At 49.8% G+C, this 17,737-nt stretch overlaps 1 protein-coding gene across 1 annotated transcript; it reads right to left on the reverse strand.

The window, feature by feature from the left end:
- Positions 1–101: 101 nt before the first annotated feature.
- On the reverse strand, positions 102–5,561 carry Mlp60a (Muscle LIM protein at 60A). The gene is made up of 4 exons (XM_077705089.1): positions 5,403–5,561; positions 2,718–2,838; positions 2,171–2,345; positions 102–1,152 (listed from the first exon to the last, which is right to left on the reverse strand). The coding sequence occupies exons 2-4, from the start codon at positions 2,830–2,832 to the stop codon at positions 1,122–1,124; spliced, it is 321 nt and encodes a 106-aa protein (XP_077561215.1). The 5' UTR covers positions 2,833–2,838; positions 5,403–5,561; the 3' UTR covers positions 102–1,121.
- Positions 5,562–17,737: the final 12,176 nt, after the last annotated feature.

Raw genomic sequence — 17,737 nt, forward strand, 5'->3', positions numbered from 1 at the left:
GCATCGCAGTGCCCCAGCATCGCAGTGCCCCTCGCCGCAGTCACTGGGTTCCCCAACCGCGCATTCAGTGGGGGAAACTTGGAGAGAGAACAACTACAGCGTTAACATTAAAAGTAGGCGTTTTTATTGCAACTTCAGTTTGTGGCAGCACAACCGCCAAAAGGGTTGCATTAACGACAAAAACTTGAAAACGCACCCCAAACTTTCGTTTCAAGGCACTGTATTTTTTATTTTGTTAGTTTTTTTATACCACTAGCGTAAGACAATAATGACATCGTTTTTGTGGCACAAACCAAGTGCTCAGTCAGCAGGAACCTTCCCTCTAATGTCCATCAATCGCGCCTGGAAGTTTCGGATATGTCTGCTCTTTGCATTGCGAGCCTTCTCCGTCTTGCCCCTCTTTGAAATGCGACGATGTCCTCTCGCTTCAGTCAGGAATCCGCGCCTACAGCGTGAAAATTTCCTTTGATTGTTGAAAGCAGTGCAAGACCAAAAGATTCGCTAACGTACGCTCTCGTACGAGGCTGTTTGCAAGACTAGATAAGAACTCTTCGCTCGAAATCGTCGCTTTCACAATTCTGCTGTGTCCGCGAGGATATACAGACGAAAGCAACGGTGACGTATATAAAACAAAACAGGGCAGCTTGCTTCCGTTGTGGAATGAGCAGCGTGAAACAAAAGACATCATCAATGCTATTTCCAAACTTGTGCGCTCGACGTGTGTCAAATACATGAGGCGAACACTGTATGGTTTTAGATTGCATGCTGCCAATCGTTTAATTCGCTTGATTCAGGCACTGTATGAATTTAGACCTCATTAAGAGGGACATAGTGTAAACAATTACGAGATCCAGAGCTGCGCCGCCGCACGCGGTGAAGGCTTGCGAAGCATGAGGCGGCTTTTCTTCACAACCATGTTCATCGGTTTCTTCGGTTTGTCCGCTTCACTGGATGACAAGCACAATCTTCGAAGCATCTTTCACGAAGTTTTATAAGGTCCTCGCTCCACACGCTTCGCCGACGGCTGTTCGATGCATGACGATGGTGCAAAAAAAAAAAAGCTACAAACGTGCGCATCACTGGTTTCTGCCGACCTGCCGTACTTGGTGGACGCTGTTCGTTTAGCCGTAGGTAGGGTCGTGTGGCTTGTTGCTGCAAAGTAAAACAAACACACGCTTTTATTCAGCAATACATAACCGCAGTACGGGTTTCTTGCCGGCTCAGAGAGCGTTCCGTGAGAAACCTTTCCCCTGGAATTTTTCTTTCAAGCGGGAATTGTTTTTCTGCATATTTTCGTAGAGTTCTAGACTTCAGATACGCAGAATGGAAAATGACACATAGTGCAAATATTCATTGATTTACAGGAATTAAAATTAATTATGGAAATAGGCAATTAAAAATTTTCTTATAGATAAAAAACGGAATTTTTCTTTGTCTTAAAAGCTACGACACCCTGAGCTTACAGGAAAGAAGATTAAAGCTGGTAGTGCAGGGATTTACAGATTTAGACATTTTGAAAAACCGGGATTTCAGTTTCCCTACCCGCCCCGTCGTCAAACCCTGCATCTACTGCACCTGCTTCTTTTTCGTATCGTCCGGCCCGAGAAAGCCCCACAATGGTGATGACAATCGCAAGAGGCAACCTTGACGAACCCTTTCCCACAAAATTAGCAGTTTTAGCTTTGTTCTCAAGGCGATAGAGTGTGGTGTCGTCAAATGACAACACCAGCGCCAAAACAAGTGCCCTTTTGCGCAAGCTCTTTTTAAAATAGATGTGAGAGCCTTTATAAATGACGAAGACACTGGATAAACCAGAAGTACCACTTTGGACGAATACCTACAGTCTTAGCTGCGGCAGCGCCTTACTCGCTTATAGCCTCCTTCAACCTTAGCGTAAAGTAATTCAGTCGCAACTGCTGCATTTTTCTGAAGGTAAAGTGGAACAGTTTTTCAGCACACTTCTTAGATATTCTACGCCAAAGTCGAACCATATGTTCCAGCTAAACGTGTGGACGACCGTACGAGCGCAACTGCCGTCATATACTGCGTTTCGTCTCTGTGCGTGCACTTTTTCTTGTGTGCCATAGCTGAGATTTTTATCCTACAAAATCCTCGCTGCTCCTAACGATGAGTCAATCGACGGGCGTGGCCGACGTCGCCCCGCACTCACCTCATGGCGCACTCCGTGTTGCCGAGGTGCTCGCCCTTGTCCATGGACAGGCAGCCGGCGCCGCCACCGAAGCCGTAACCCTTGGGACCAAACTTGCGGCCGTAGCACTGCTTGCAGAAAAGCTCGCCGCCATGCTCGCTGGCGTTGGTGCTGTCCAGCCTCTTGTGGCAGAGACCTGCGAGGAAGCACGGTGGCGCTGCTTTTCCTGCCTTTATCACCAGCAATGATTTTAAGAGGCATACCTCAGAAGCCTGCGCAAAATCGAGGTTATTTGTGAAGAGTTTACTCAATTCTACTCGTCGCTGTCAGCTAATAAAAGTAATCAATTTAGGGAGCAACAGAAGAAATCTGTGCACTAAGATGGCGATGTCTAGCTTACTAAGCAATATTGCACAAGCAGGGTTGAAACTTTATTCTGATCTAACCAGAGTGTATCACTTGCTCCTCAGACTGCTGCTGTGCTCATCACACCTCTCCAATCATCGCCACTCTTTTCGCCGCCAAACTGCGTCGAACAAAGTTAGCGGCCAGCGGTCACGGGGCTTACCGCAGACGAAGCAGGTCTTGTGCCACTTGGCGCCAGCTGCCAACATCTCCTCAGCGGCATACACCGACTTGCCGCACTTGGGGCACTTGGCCTGCTCGACGGGCTTGAAAGGCATGATGATCTAGGTAGACAGAGAATGAAATCGGGGATTGTTACGACTGTCCAATTCTGCGCAATCTAGCGCGCTCTATAACTGAGTCACTACGCTTGGGCTTCTGTCACCTCCGGCACGCCCGCTCCTGCTTTCTTGGCTTTCCACCCCTCGTCTTTCATGGCAGTAAGGCAGTCCGTTTCTTATGCGGCACACGTATTTCGTGCTTGAAGCAACGGGAACCGTCTTTCCACATATCTACTCATCGGATCTTGCTTCAAAGGCCCTCTTGCGAAGAGTTTTGGGGAAACAAATTTGGCAACAGTACTAACTACCAGCACTCTTCTCTCCTTTATTCAATTCATTAACGCCCCGTCAGTAGACTAAGGCAATCGATATTTTTAGTTCCTTCTGTCAAAAATCACACCCACTCCAAATAACTGACTTCTATAGTCTGAAGTGAAGTTGAAGCTGAACAGGCCAAGACAAGCAGCTCATTTCTCCACATCTACTGCATAGCAAAAGCGACGCTTTCCGTGCGGCTTCGCTGATGATCCGGCAGCTCCGTTCTTTCAAGCAGCGCCACTCTGCGGCGCACCACATCGTCCCACAAATTGCCTCGCCGTTATGGGACCGGACGGTATGTGTACAACGGCCGTGGCTCACATTCTAGAGAGAATTGGGTCACGCCTCACGGGTGAGCAAAGAAAAAACGGCTGCGTCTACTCCTACCCCTGGCGTGCCTCAATAAGAGCGGGAAGTCGGCAGTCAGTTTCGCTCTTCCGCGCGAAGCCTCCTAACGCGCCAAGCCTCCCTGTCAGCACGCACCAACTAGCCCTACAGCAGGTTTAATTGAAGTGCCTGTCTGGCAGAAGGCTGGCAGCCAGAAGCAACAAGCATCTGGAAGACCGGGGAATAGGCGAGGGGAGCCATATAAAGGATGCACGGTCAGAGTAATCCCTCAAAACGGAAACTGTTTACAGCCCATTCGGATGAAGTATTCATGAAGAGTAAATAGAGAATATTGGAGCCATTCGGGACTGTCGAAAACATTCCCGTGTGCACTTGAAAGTGCACTTCTCGTGTGCACGTATCCTTGGGTCAAACATAAATATGAATAAATGAAAAGCAATGTTAACCACACATAGAGAAGGTACTAAAGTGCTTCAATTAGAGGACCTTGGGCCCGCTACCGCTGATGCCAACGACGAGAAAGAAATTCACTCGCCCGGCACGCAACCTCTGGCATTAAAAAAGAATGGTGTACAACCAATTCGGGTTGCTGAGTGTGACGTAGGCATGGAACGAAGGGCGACTGAAGTGCCGCTCACGGACAGCAAATTGGAACAATCTGGTCTCAGCTCAAGAAGCGGCTGGGAATATAATGCGGCAACCAGCATAACGGATTGGCGAGGACAATGACAAGACAATTCGGCTGTGCAGGAAAGGAGGAGAATGAAGAAGAGAAACCTACAAGTGACGGAGCTGGGAAAAACCACAAGCTTTGTTTTGTTGCCAATAATACCTGTAGCGTGCCAAAGCCGTGGGATTGGCTGCAATGTGCTACCACAAGGTGAAGTAAACATTTTCTCTACGAAACTATGCCAAAACAACTTACATGGCTAAACTGTAGGTAAATCTTGCAGCTAATTTCAAGAGGCTTGGAGAGTTACACAAGGCTCGGCAATCCTGGAGGGATGCCAACTTAAAACTTGGCTCGCGCTTGCAGCGGTTGATTAAGCAGTTTATGCGGCTGTTTTTTTTTTTCCTCTCCCTTCCGGCTAAAAGCAGCGTAGCCCATGCCGTTTGCGTGAGTCACGCGCGCCTTCTATTTTTGCAAAAGTTGCCAGGAACGGGATTGGCTGGGCGTCACTACGAATGGCCATGGATCGAATGTACCTAAATCATAGTTCCCCCCAAATGCTGATATTTCTCTTTTTCCATATTACGCCACTTTCTCAAATCGTTCGCACAACGGAATTTTGTTACAGACATGACTACGAGACGCACGCTTACGCCCATCCATTTAAAGCTGCGCACGCCGTCACTACTTTAACACACCCCGTTCCTGCCCGGTTTCTCAAGCATTTGCAACTTTCAAATGCATAGCACATCACTGAGCTGTTGATAGGCTCACAATTCTTTCACAGTATTTTGCTGCTTGTGTTCCTCAACATCAACTCGCTCAACCTTCAGGGCACACGGTCATGCGCGTTTCTTCCACTTAGACCTCATTCGTGACGCCGTGCACAGTGCTCGGTGTGGGCATTTCATAGAGCGGCTGCATCGACTTTCTCTTCTGCTACTCACTGGGTCGGAGGGGCGCCATAGCGTGCATACCACTGTAGTCTCCAACACGAGCCTTCGACTAGCACAGTTTACCAGCAATGCCACCACTCCGGCTGCACTCTCCGTTCCTCCGGCTGGCATCAACGCAGCTCTCGCTGCGCAGTGCACACGTAGGAGGGCCATCGGACGCGCTCATCTTACCGTGACCGTCGGACAGGGGTGCACTCGGCGTGGCGTAACGCCACCCGCTAATCCGGTCTTGCGGTGCGTTCAAATCCAGCAGGGTAATCCGTGCGTCGGCTTACCTCTGTGCTTTACAGCGGCGGTCGGTCGGGCTTCAGGCGGGGGGCGCACAAAGGCAGAGCAGAACCCAGTGAGCGTGTGCTGCGGGCCCGCCGGGTCCTGGCATTTTTCTAACAATTTGCACACGGCACGACGAAGCGCCGCCAGCGACATATAGGGCTAGCGCGGCGCACGCCCTCCCCTGCGCGCTGACATCACCGCCCGGGTCAGGGAGGCGGGCTCAAATTTCTCGCCCCTCGCACTTTGCGCACGACGCGCGCCGCCGTTGCTGCTGCGCCGCCGCCGCCGCCGCCGCCGCCCAAGTTTTGTGTCCGAGGCTCATGACCTCACGGTTTCCAGGCCCCGTTTTAGAACAAGGTCGCTCGTGCTGTTAATTTTGTTGCCCCGCGACAGCTGAATGCTGAACCTGAAGGTGGTGGCCTTGTAGCCAGGGGAGCACCGCTGGGTCACTAATATTGACGCATCGCGCGCCGGTCAGCGCTCGTGTCGTTTCGTCCCGGAATTATGAGTGCTCTTTCGGTATGCTTTCCCAGTCGACCGTCCTCTTCGAAGTTTACTGCGCTTGCGTATACCGAACCAACCTCGTCTCTGTATCGCTCACGTACATTCCGCACATATCCACGCAGTCACGATTAACCAAACCTCGTGTTTCTTTTATTCAGCTACTTATTCACACCCGCCGCGGTGGCTCAGTGGCTAAGGCGTTGCGCTGCTGAGCACGAGGTCGCGGGTTCGATTCCCGGCCGCGGCGGCCGCTTTTCTGATGGAGGCGAAAAGCAAAAACGCCCGTGTGTACGAGATTTCGGCGCACGATAAAGATCCCCAGGTGGTCAAAATTAATCCGGAGCCCTCCACTACGGCGCGCCTCCTCGTCTTCGTTGCGTCGGCGCGTTAAACCCCAGAATCAATCAGCTACTTGTTCACACGCACATAGGCGTGCGCACAGGGGGGGCAGGGGGGGCGGCCGCCCCCCCTAATTATCTGAAGGGGGGCGCCAAATTGGCCCATATTTTGTCAATGTAACACATTAAAGCAAAAATTTCTGCTCAGAAATATTTTGTATGTGTTCCAATTCCATCGCATTGAAATAAAAAATTTATAACCATTCCTCTTTGCACTGCGTTCGGACCGCTAGGCCGTCAGTGGGAAGAGGTCGGGAGTTGCTGTACGAGGGAGGGAGGGGGGGAGGGGGGGGGGCGCAGCGGTAAGACTTTGCCCCCCCTAATCGAGAACTCTGCGCACGCCTATGCACACGCACTACCTGTGCTGATGTCGTACATTTTCGCGGCTACTCCCAAGCGCATTACGGATGGCTACCGTACAAATCTTGTCCTCAATTATCCGAGCCACAATGTCTGAGGCACAAAACATTTTTGCGCGTTCAATCGCCATTAAAAACGGCGTAATTGCGTCGTTTCGCCCAAACATCTCGTGCTCTGCCCGGCTGTTTTGTGTACAATTTTGGAGCGACGTTTTCGGCCAGAGAAAAATGTGGAAGGATGAACCGGCGCAAGCCTGCCGCAAATTCACGCAGATTGCGAACAAACGGTCTCAGGTGAAGCGACCAAAATAGAAGAACTATTGGTTTCTCACGGCATCAACTTAATTCGCATATTCTCTTCCACGTAAAATGCATCTCCTACAACCCACTGCAGATGTTTGCAGAACACAATGATGTAATTTAGTTTCTGTCCCTCTCCCTATCTCCTTTGTTTTCTTGACTAAGGTAAGATTGCACACACACTTATCGCACACAATGCATTCCTTTCGTGCCATCCAATCTGGTCTCACTGAGCCGTCCCACCAGGCCCGAGCACTACATTCTCTGCAGTGCCAGCCAAAGCGCTCGCATATTTCACTAGCAATAAACAGTTTTTGTTACATTATTACTATCCTTATTATTACGCCTTCGCGCTTCATAGACAACGTATCTAATCCACATTCAACCCGTTGCGTATTGTTCTTGGTGACTTCGAGAAACCGAACACGACTTTTCCGGTGTACCACATTGTTACCTCAACATAGTGACTCAGCGGATGATGCTTACGCAGCCATATGGAGATCTCTATTTTTACACTGTGTACGTTTTATTTGTAATTACTGATTATATCGTGCGGGAAGACCTATAGCGTCGATCCACATCTATATGGCCTGGGGATAAGTCAGACGTAACGAAATATTGTACAATCTCACTGTCTCATGTCGCATCAAATATCAGCTGCTTGCTGAGAAATGCTTTCTTTCCTACGGAATAAGCCATTTTTCTAGCGAAGCAAGGGGAACACATCTTACCAGCTTCTTTGTGAGCCCTTCGGAGAGGCCAGATGGACGCCGTCTACATCGAGCTCATTATTACTGGAGCAGGTTAATACTGACCCGCCGGTTATTTTCGGGATGTACCGTTGTACCGTGGTGTTCCTTAGTCCAGTTTTCTGTTCTAATTCGCGACCAAGAAATTACAATTTCGTCCCTATCTATGCATATCTGCACACTAAACATTTTACATCCTTTTTGGCCAAACCTAGTGTAGTATAAGTCGGGAAAGGGTGTCGGGGGCCCATCACACCTTTTTTCTTGAATCTCAGCTCCCTTATTCGTAGCTCTGGACCCTTTTTGTGTGGAAACAGGGTGTTGACGAAATTCAACACCCTTGGTATTTGGTAGGGTGTTGAAATGTAAAAAGGTGTTCAGCTGTTGATCGAATAAGGCCATGCATACATGCACAGCGAAGTACAAGCATCCCCTCATACCCTCTTCCCTACCTGGTGAGAAATGTTCAAAAGCAAAAAAAAAAAACTTCTTCGTTTACAATGATCGCTCGTTGCCATGTACGGTTCGCCTCATGGCCGAAGTTTAGCTTTGGCATGTGAAACGCCAATTTGAACTTTTAAATGGTGAAAAAGACTAAGTGCACACTAAACTTTTTTACACCATTATTGCCTAAAAAAGGTGTAGTTGGGAATAAGGGTGTTGGAAGTCATTACATTCTTTTTAAGGTTTCAACGCCTACTTTTTAGCTTTACACTGTTTTATGTGACGAAAATCCCCTTTCTTTCCAATAAAACTTTAGTTGCCAGTCAGCGTTGCGGGTGTCTAGCCTTCCCTTTGTGCCGTTTAACGAGAGTCCACTGTATACAAAAAATGAAAGTGGCATTAATGGGACATGTTTCGCGCTAGGGGGAAAGTGTGGCTGCTAGTTATGCTGAGAAATGACGCAAATACACTCTGACAATATAAAACAGCATTTTGCCAGTGGCCTGGCGAGCATGATTTAGTGGGCGTCTACCTCCCTCCCTATTCCCCCTCTTCCCCCTCCAGCGACCTTCGGTCCTCCCCTTCCTAATAAAAGAATTTATCATCATCATGCTTGCATTATAGCTTGTGACATACAAGCTCAAACGTTTGCAGAGCAGAAGAAGGACGAAGAAAGAACGAAACAAGACCAGCGCTGACACTCAACTACCTCACTAGGGAAAACACATAGAGCTTATATACGCGTCAAGTTTGATAGAAACAAGCAGAATGCATAAAACTCACGCGACACTTGGCTATCGACGCGGACAGGAATGTTCGCGCAAAACGTTTAGTTCCTTATCCGGCAGGGCCACGGAAGGCGGACTGGCGCAGTTTTCTAGCAGCCTGGCAATTTCAGCAGCTTCAGTAATCTCTCGTACCTCCGTTTTGAGGCGCATTCAGAAGACACGGGTGCGCGCAAATTCCGGAGTGCAACGGGTGCAAGGGTGACGTTCGGGTCACGTTGCAGTCGTGCTCGCGAAGCCTGTTGTCGTGCGCCGGCTGGTCTGACCCGCGTATCGCAATCCAGAAATACACTGCGCCCGGATTACACGGGACAAGACCTGCTTTATCCAGCAGGTGCGAGGTTCCCTCGTGCCTCCAATCGCACTCCCATTTCTTGGGCGCAGAGAACACGACGTTTGCGCGTCCACGGCGACCAATCTTTGTGAGGCGATGGGACGCGTTATGGTATGACGGCTAACTTGTTCTTGTCTTTTTCGATGGCGCTCCCTTCGATTTGCGCTTTGCTCAAATGCTTTTTCAAGCGCTCTGCGACGGACACGACCAGATGGGAAGAACGACAGGTGACCCCATGCTCATTAAGGCTGGCACGCACAGAATGATGGCATGATTCGTTCACGGCACCACCCGAGCACAGCACTGCGCAGACTATCCAAACCTCGCATCCGCTGGCGCTGGTGGTACCAGGCGCTGCCTTAAGCTCACCGTTGGCCTCTAGGCTCTGGCCAGGTTGGGGCTCAGCTGCATGGCTCGCGGATCCGGGATGCGCTGTCACGTGGTCAAGGTCGAAAAAGCATTCCATCTGGCGAAGCCACACCTCCGGGTTCGGAGGGTGTAACGGCGGACAGGAAGGAAAGTTCGCTGAATTAAAGGGCCACTGAAGTGATATGTAAACATCGCGGGATTACTAGCGCAAATTGTAGCCCGGAGTCCCCAGGCCATGTTTCGACCACCCTGGGCGCGTTTACGCGATTTTATTTAGTAGAAAAATTAATTCGAAAATGCTGTCCTCCTCTCTTTACGCTCGCCCATTTTCTGCGGCGTTTTCGTGTGACGTCGAGAGGAGCCGAGCTCGCAACTGGCTGCGCTACTGCACGGCTCCCCGGCCCCGGCCTTCAGACAGTCAGTCGGCCCAGCGTTTCGTCCGCCGGCCGCCGACGGGTCGTCGCAATTCGTTCGCTCAGTTGAAACGAAGCCAGGACATGTTTGTGAATGGAAGAATCTGCCTTTCTTTACTTGGTTGGTTTGTGCACTGTATCTAGCTCCAAGTCAAGGTCGCTTCACACAAGCGCTGCACAAGCGCACATGCGACGCTTCGCTGACTGGTACGCCAGTAGGAAAATATAAGGCCTCTTGAAGGCGGGAGAAGAGTCAGCGAAGTCAATATAGGTACTAAGCAAATAAAATCAACTGATATTTTTACCGTACAGCGTAAAACTAGGGCGTGGGAAACACTTTTTTGCGCTGGGCGAACAAGCACAGCGGTCAGCAGCACGACTACGCATCTGCGAACGCTTTTCCGTCTACGAAATGCAATTGCTAGACGTGAGCTACTGTGGAAACTCGGGTGACGCTTACTGCACGAACGCAATACAACAAATAGTCACCTAAGCTGCTTGAAATGCCAAAACTAAATAAAAGTGTAAACTGCTTGTACAATATATACCCTATAATAGCAAGGCCAGTGCAGTCCGCTCTGTGGCTTAGTGGTCTGGGGCGCTAGGCATGTCACTGCAAGTGTTTTGCAAGTCACGAGTTCGAATCCCAGCGGGTACGTGCTTTTTTTTGTAAGTTAACTTTTTTGTTTTCCGCCGATGTTTTCTATATTGAGTTCACCTTTTTTGGGGGGCCGCAACGTTCATGGCTCCACGAACTAGTTCACAGAACACGCGCAGGCCGGCACTGGCGCGCTAGCGAGTTCTCGTTGGCATGCTGTTGCCATAAGCACCGACTGCTTGCAGGCAGTGGGCACAGGGCAGAATGAACAGACCCTTGGCGTGGTGCGAACACGCTTTTTACGATACAGGCATGAGGGAGGCAAGCTCCAAATATGGGGGAAAAGCGCATGACATTTGGGCGTCTGCGGGTACGCGGAGGGCGTTCATGCACTGCGTAGGTCTCGGCTAGTGAATGCTACGATTCCAAGCCGTCCTGGGAGGCTTATCTTTATGCATTTTTACAGCTGACAACATGGCAGAAGCGCGGTACGATGATTACTGAGTTATTGAGAATGCCCATCCAACAACACCACCGGTTGTATTTTACAGAACCGAAACCGAAACCGAAACTTGTTTGGTTGCTCACCTTGGGCATCGTCCAATCACGGTGCCCGCTCCTCCCAACGTCACAGCTTTAGTTGGTGCGGCCGCCGCAAACCGCGCATGGTAGTTTTTCTTCTTTCGCGCTTTGTAAAATAATTACCGATTTGTCAACCGGATAAACGATGAAAAGTGTGCTAATTTGAGCCAGTCTACGCAGTGCAAGCAAAAACGGGAGCTTGACAAATTCACTTCGGTGTCCCTTTAACTGGAGTGCTGGAATCACCAGGAGTCGAGTGGCTGGGCGCAGCCTGCTTACAGTGGCCGAAGGATGACGGATGATGCTCAGCGAAGCCGGCGGGTGGTGGAAGAAGACGGGGAAGTGACCCGCCGCGGTGGCTGAGGCGGGCGAAGGCGTTGCGCTGCTGAGTACGAGGACGCGCATTCGATTCCCGACCGCGGCCGCCGCTTTGCTGATGGAGGCGAAAAGCAAAAACGCCCGTGTGTTCGAGATTTCGGCACACGTTAAAGATCCCCAGGCGGTCGAAATTAATCCGGAGCCCTCCACTACGGCGCGCCTCATCGCCTCCGTTGCGTCGGAGCGTTAAACCTATACAATCACAGTCAAGACGGGGAAGCGGGCAGGGGCATTACCTCATTTCATTCACTTCCTTCTTGAAGTCCCGAGGGCATCACATAATGGAGGGCAAGTGGCCAGATGCAGCGCAATGTTCAGTATAACACACAAAGAGCAAAAGAGATCATGCAGAAATCAGAATCGAGTCCGTGTAGGCAATTATATAAGGATTACAAACTTAAGGTACGCCCAAATCTAAACTTCTTGACATAAAAACACGAGCTAGTGAAATCATCAAGGACATGCAAGTTGCTCAGACAACTCGTCGGTGGGCTTCGAGCGGAAGATTTCACGGTCAGTGCATGCATGCTCCGGTAGAGCATTCCGCAAGGCTATGCCATGAGGAAAAAAAAAAATTGGGCCCCCCGCACGGGGCACCTTGAGTATTCATGGTGACGGTACTGGCGATACCGCGGACCCCGAGCCCCCAAACATAAGCTGGATCCAACCGTGGCGATGTGTTTATAGGTGGAGGGTTAGAAACCACGAACGGTGGCCGTCGGAGCCCAGGTCAAGCTCCGGCGGATGGGCTCTCTGTCTGTTCACCAGGCAGGGAGCTCCAGGACCTCTCAAGCTATTAGGGTAAGGTTTGAGACGAAAGTACCCCCGTCCCCTACTTTTTTCCAATGCCACATGGATAAATCAAAACCCCCCCGCAAACCCGATCGGTCCCTGAAAAGGGGCCGCACCGATGTTACGTACCCACCCCTTCCAACTCTCACTCTCCCGAAACCTGATAACTATCCCCGATTCTTGATTATCGAATCCCTTGAAAAAGACAAGCCAGTTGCCTCAATGTCCGTTTTTCTGACTACAAAATTCATAGAAGGAATAATAGGTAAACACTACAAAGCCAAAAAGCAAAGAACTGGAGAGTTGCTGGTAGAAGTCACCACCCAGCAACAGGCCACAAGCCTCCTGAGCCAGACCCGTATTGCCGATCTTGGCATCAAGGTCACGCCCCACCGCAGCCTCAACAGCTCACAGGGCGTGATCTCAGAGTCAGATCTGGCAAACGAGACGGAAGCCGATCTTCTAGAAGGCCTGAGAAATCAGGGTGTGACGGCAGTCAGGCGGATAAACATAAGACGAGACAATAAGGAAATACCTACCAGGCACATAATTCTCACTTTCGACCGTGCAACTCTTCCAGACCATATCAATGCAGGATTCATCCGGTGCTCTGTCCGAGCGTACATCCCGAATCCGCGGCGCTGTTACAAGTGCCAGCGGTTCGGGCATGGTACCAACTCGTGTCGGGGCCAACTAACCTGCGCCAAGTGCGCGCAACAAGGTCATCACTCTGATAATTGTCCCTCTAACCAATTGCTTTGTGTGAATTGCAAAGGACCTCACGGCGCGTATTCGCGAGCCTGCGAGACATTCAAAATTGAAAAGAAAATCATCAACGTCAAAGTCACGGAAAACATCACCTTCCCGGAGGCGCGAAAGAGGTTCGCCTCTTTCCCCCTGGGGAGGTACGCCGACGCAGCTCGCCGGGGGGCGGAGCGGCGTCTAGTTTCGGCGGGGACCCAGTACCGCGAGTCGGACTTGGTCCCGCCGCCGCCCCCCCCCCAGGGTTGCCCCAGGCAGCCCAACCAGCCTCTGCACCGCTAGCTCACCCAGCAGCGGCTGTGGAGGCAACAACGTCTGTTGGGGATGCCGCTGCATCCACTGCTTCCTCTCCACCGGCCCAAAGCACATGCAAGGGCACGGAGATGGAGACGGAGGCAGTCGCAGCGACCCCCTCCCCCGCCTCACTGCCTGTGCCACCTGTGGTGCTCCCCACGCCTTCGGCACTGGCAGCGCAGGCAAAGAACACCCGAAAGGGTACCACGCCAAGGGGGCCCAGTCCGCTGGGCACCCCCTTGCCTTCAGATGACGACATGGACGTCGAGCCCTTCCGGCTTCCATCGCAGCGCAAGGAACGGGCTGCGACGTCCAGGTCAGTAGAGAAGGCCAGAAAACCCCTTCCAAGAGTGCAAGCCCCGAAAGACCCTACATAAATAATCACACTCCAGTAGCTCTGAACACATAATAATGGGAAGAGAAAATATTGTTCAATGGAACTGCAGAGGCCTTCTGAATAATCTTGACGACGTTTATGAGATTCTGCATGCCAATCAGCCAAGTATAATGTGTGTCCAGGAAACACATCTGAATTCCAAACACACAAATTTCTTGAAAAGTTACATGGTATACAGGAAAGACAGGGATGGCTGCACACACTCTTCTGGCGGTGTTGCCATAATCACCCGCAAATCCTTAGCATGCCACCCTGTCACCTTGAACACCGTCCTTGAGGCTGTAGCAATACGCTTAATAATATTTAATAGGTTGATAACGGTATGCTCCATATACATTCCTCCTGATGTCTCACTTTCGAGCTCTGACTTCGAGGCGCTGGTTGACCAGCTGCCCGAACCATACATCCTGACAGGCGACCTTAATGCTCACAACACTCTTTGGGGCTCTTCTCGCACGGATGCCCGAGGTCGCCTTATAGAGAAATTCCTTACATCTTCAGGAGCATGCCTTTTCAACAATAAACAGCCTACATACCATAACATAGGACACAACACATACTCATGTCTTGACTTGTCGATTGGCTCCGCAGTTCTCTTTCCTCTTCTCGAGTGGGGTGTGGGCACTGACCCATACGGTAGTGACCACTTCCCCACCTCACTCACATACATAGGTAAAGGCCCATGCAGTCCATCTTCCCATAATAGGTTCAATGAAGCACGAGCTAACTGGAATACATTTACAGAGACATCCAAACTACACCACACATCCATAGGACACCTACACGTCGAAGAGGCTACCCAACTCCTCACGGCGCACATCCTCGACGCCGCCGAAAAGTCCATTCCCCACGCCTCTGGTGCCCCGCGCAACCAGCGGAGGCCGTGGTGGAATGAGGACTGTAGGCGGGCGCGAGAGGCCCAGAACAAGGCGTGGGGTATCCTGCGCAGGTACCCCACGTCGGGAAACCTTTTATTGTTCAAAAGGGCTAAGGCGATGGGAAAACGTGTGCGCCGTGAGGCAAAACGAGAGAGTTGGCGCTCATTCGTAACATCCATAAACTCTTACACTGACTCTCGCAAAGTCTGGACACGAATACGCAAACTAAAAGGACAACAGACACACAGCCTGCCCCTGGTCAGTACAACAGGGGACAAACTGGAAGACCAGGCTAACACACTCGCACAACACTTCCAACACGTGTCCAGTTCAGCACACTACACTAGCACTTTCATGAAGCACAAACAATTGGCTGAAAAGAAGTCTTTACGTGATAATGATAAGTCAACCTCCTCTTATAACTCGGAGTTTTCACTCCATGAGCTGAGGACCGCTCTGAGCACTTGTAAACCCTCAGCTCCAGGCCCAGACAACATCACATATACAATGATACAGCACCTACACTCAGACACTCTTCTAACACTCCTCCACCTATATAACAAGATTTGGCTTTCGGGGCACATTCCTCGCTCTTGGAGGGAGGCCATAGTAGTAGCTATCCTAAAGGAAGGGAAGGACCCTTCCTCTCCATCCAGTTACCGGCCCATTGCTTTGACAAGCTGCCTGTGCAAGCTCCTCGAGAAGATGATAAACCGTAGGCTCGTGTACTTTCTTGAGTACAATGGTCTTCTCGAGGGCTGCCAGGCAGGCTTCCGGGCGGGGCGATGCACAAATGATCAACTGGTTTCTCTAGATGCCTACATAAAGGATGCATTCATTCATAAGCAATACTGTATGACAGTATTTTTTGACATTGAAAAGGCATATGATACAGCATGGCGCTACGGCATTCTTAGAGACCTAAAAGCTTTTGGTATCTCGGGTAACATGCTGAACACTCTTTGTAGTTACATGTCTTCACGAACATTTCGTGTCAGGGTCGGTTCGGCACTTTCAAATGTTCACGTGCAGGAGAATGGCGTGCCTCAAGGAGGCGTATTGAGCTGCACCTTGTTTATAGCTAAGATGAACTCTCTCCGAAAGGCACTGCCGCCAACCATATCCTGCTTGATGTATGTAGATGACGTTCAAATATCTTTCAAATCGTGTAACATATCCATTTGTGAACGTCAGGTCCAGCTTGGGGTAAATAAACTTTCTCGCTGGGCAGATGAAAATGGATTTAAACTTAATCCTTCTAAAAGTACCTGCGTTGTATTCTCAAAAAGGCGGGGCATCCTGCCCGATCCCGACGTAAAACTCTTTGGTGACTCGATTCCAGTAAAAAGAGAACACAAGTTTTTGGGTGTGGTGTTTGACGAGAAACTCTCATTCATACCCCACATAAAACTACTTAAACAAAAATGCCTAAAAACAATGAATATTCTAAAAGTCCTGTCTCACCAATCGTACGGTGCAGACAAACAACTCCTGCTTCGACTTTATGCCGCGTTGGTAGGGTCACGGTTGGACTACGGAAGCGTTGTGTATGGGTCAGCCACAAAAACAGCACTTAAAATGCTCGACCCAGTGCTTCACTTAGGGCTTCGCCTGTCTTGTGGGGCGTTCCGTACCAGTCCTGTCCACAGTCTTTATGCAGAGTGCGACAAATGGTGCTTAGCGTACCAGCGAACTTATGTTGACCTCCTATATGCCTCCAAAATCTCATCAATGAATAACCATCCCTTTAAACCGGTTTTTAATGATACGTCCACAACTAAACTCTTTTTAAACCGCCCATCTATTGCTGTTCCTTTCTCGCAGAGAGTGAGGGACGAGATGACTATTCATGACGTCTCCCTCTTAGACACATTCAAATCATCTCACACTGATCTTGTAGCACCATGGCATCTTCGTCCTGTGGCATGTGACTTGTCTTTCGTACAATACAACAAGAACAGGACACCAAGAAGTGGGATTTTGCAGCATTTCATGCATCTACAGAATAAATACAGGGCTGCAGAGTTTTTCAGCGATGCATCTAAAACGTCCACTGCGGTGTCTTGTGCTGCACATGGGCCTAATTTTGAAGCATGTAAAACAATGAATGTTAATACAAGTATTTTTACAGCAGAGGCATATGCCATATTTCTAGTTGTAAGTCACATAGTTGAACATCATATTCCTACATCCGTCATTTATACAGATTCGTTGAGCGTCGTCCGTGCATTATCATCCGGAAAGTCATCAAAAAACCATGTCATTAATCTTATCTTCAAAACGATTATGGTAGCTTATTCTTCAAACCTTGGGTTGACTGTGTGTTGGGTGCCAGGCCACTCTAAAATTGGCGGTAATGAAGTGGCGGATGAAATGGCCGCCAATGCTGCACTCCGAAACACGGTCGACATGGCAACACTACCTTACACAGACCTCAAGCCACACATTAGACAACAACTCCGTAAAACTTGGCAAGCAGACTGGAGCGAACAGACAGACAACAAACTACACGTAATAAAACCACACTTGGGACAATACATTACTGACTCACACAACAGGCACATTGAAGTTACCTTAGCTAGGTTACGGATAGGCCATACGCATGTAACGCACTCGCACCTGCTCACGGGATCTCCAAGACCCCTGTGTAGCAGGTGTGGGGAGGGCCTATCCGTAGTCCACATACTCATACAATGCAAGGCACTTGACACAACACGACACAAACACTTCAGAGAACTCTACAGACAACATATTCCCCTACACCCATCTCTGTTTCTAGGTGACGATGCCATGGTTTCTGTGAAACGCGTTTTTAAATATTTGTCAGATGTTAAGTTTTTAAACCTCATTTCCTATCATGCGTAATCATATCTGGCCCTATACACCAGCCATCACCATTATCTTTATTGATCTTACTCTGTCCAGTTTACACATTTTATACATAGCTTTTGTGGTAATCACTTGTTTTCATTAAATAACTTCTCTGGCGCTCTTTGCCCTC

This window comes from Haemaphysalis longicornis, unplaced genomic scaffold, assembly GCF_048455015.1.
Source record: "Haemaphysalis longicornis isolate Haplotype H1 unplaced genomic scaffold, Haemaphysalis longicornis Haplotype H1 scaffold_3, whole genome shotgun sequence".
Classification (NCBI taxonomy): Eukaryota; Metazoa; Arthropoda; class Arachnida; order Ixodida; family Ixodidae; genus Haemaphysalis; species Haemaphysalis longicornis.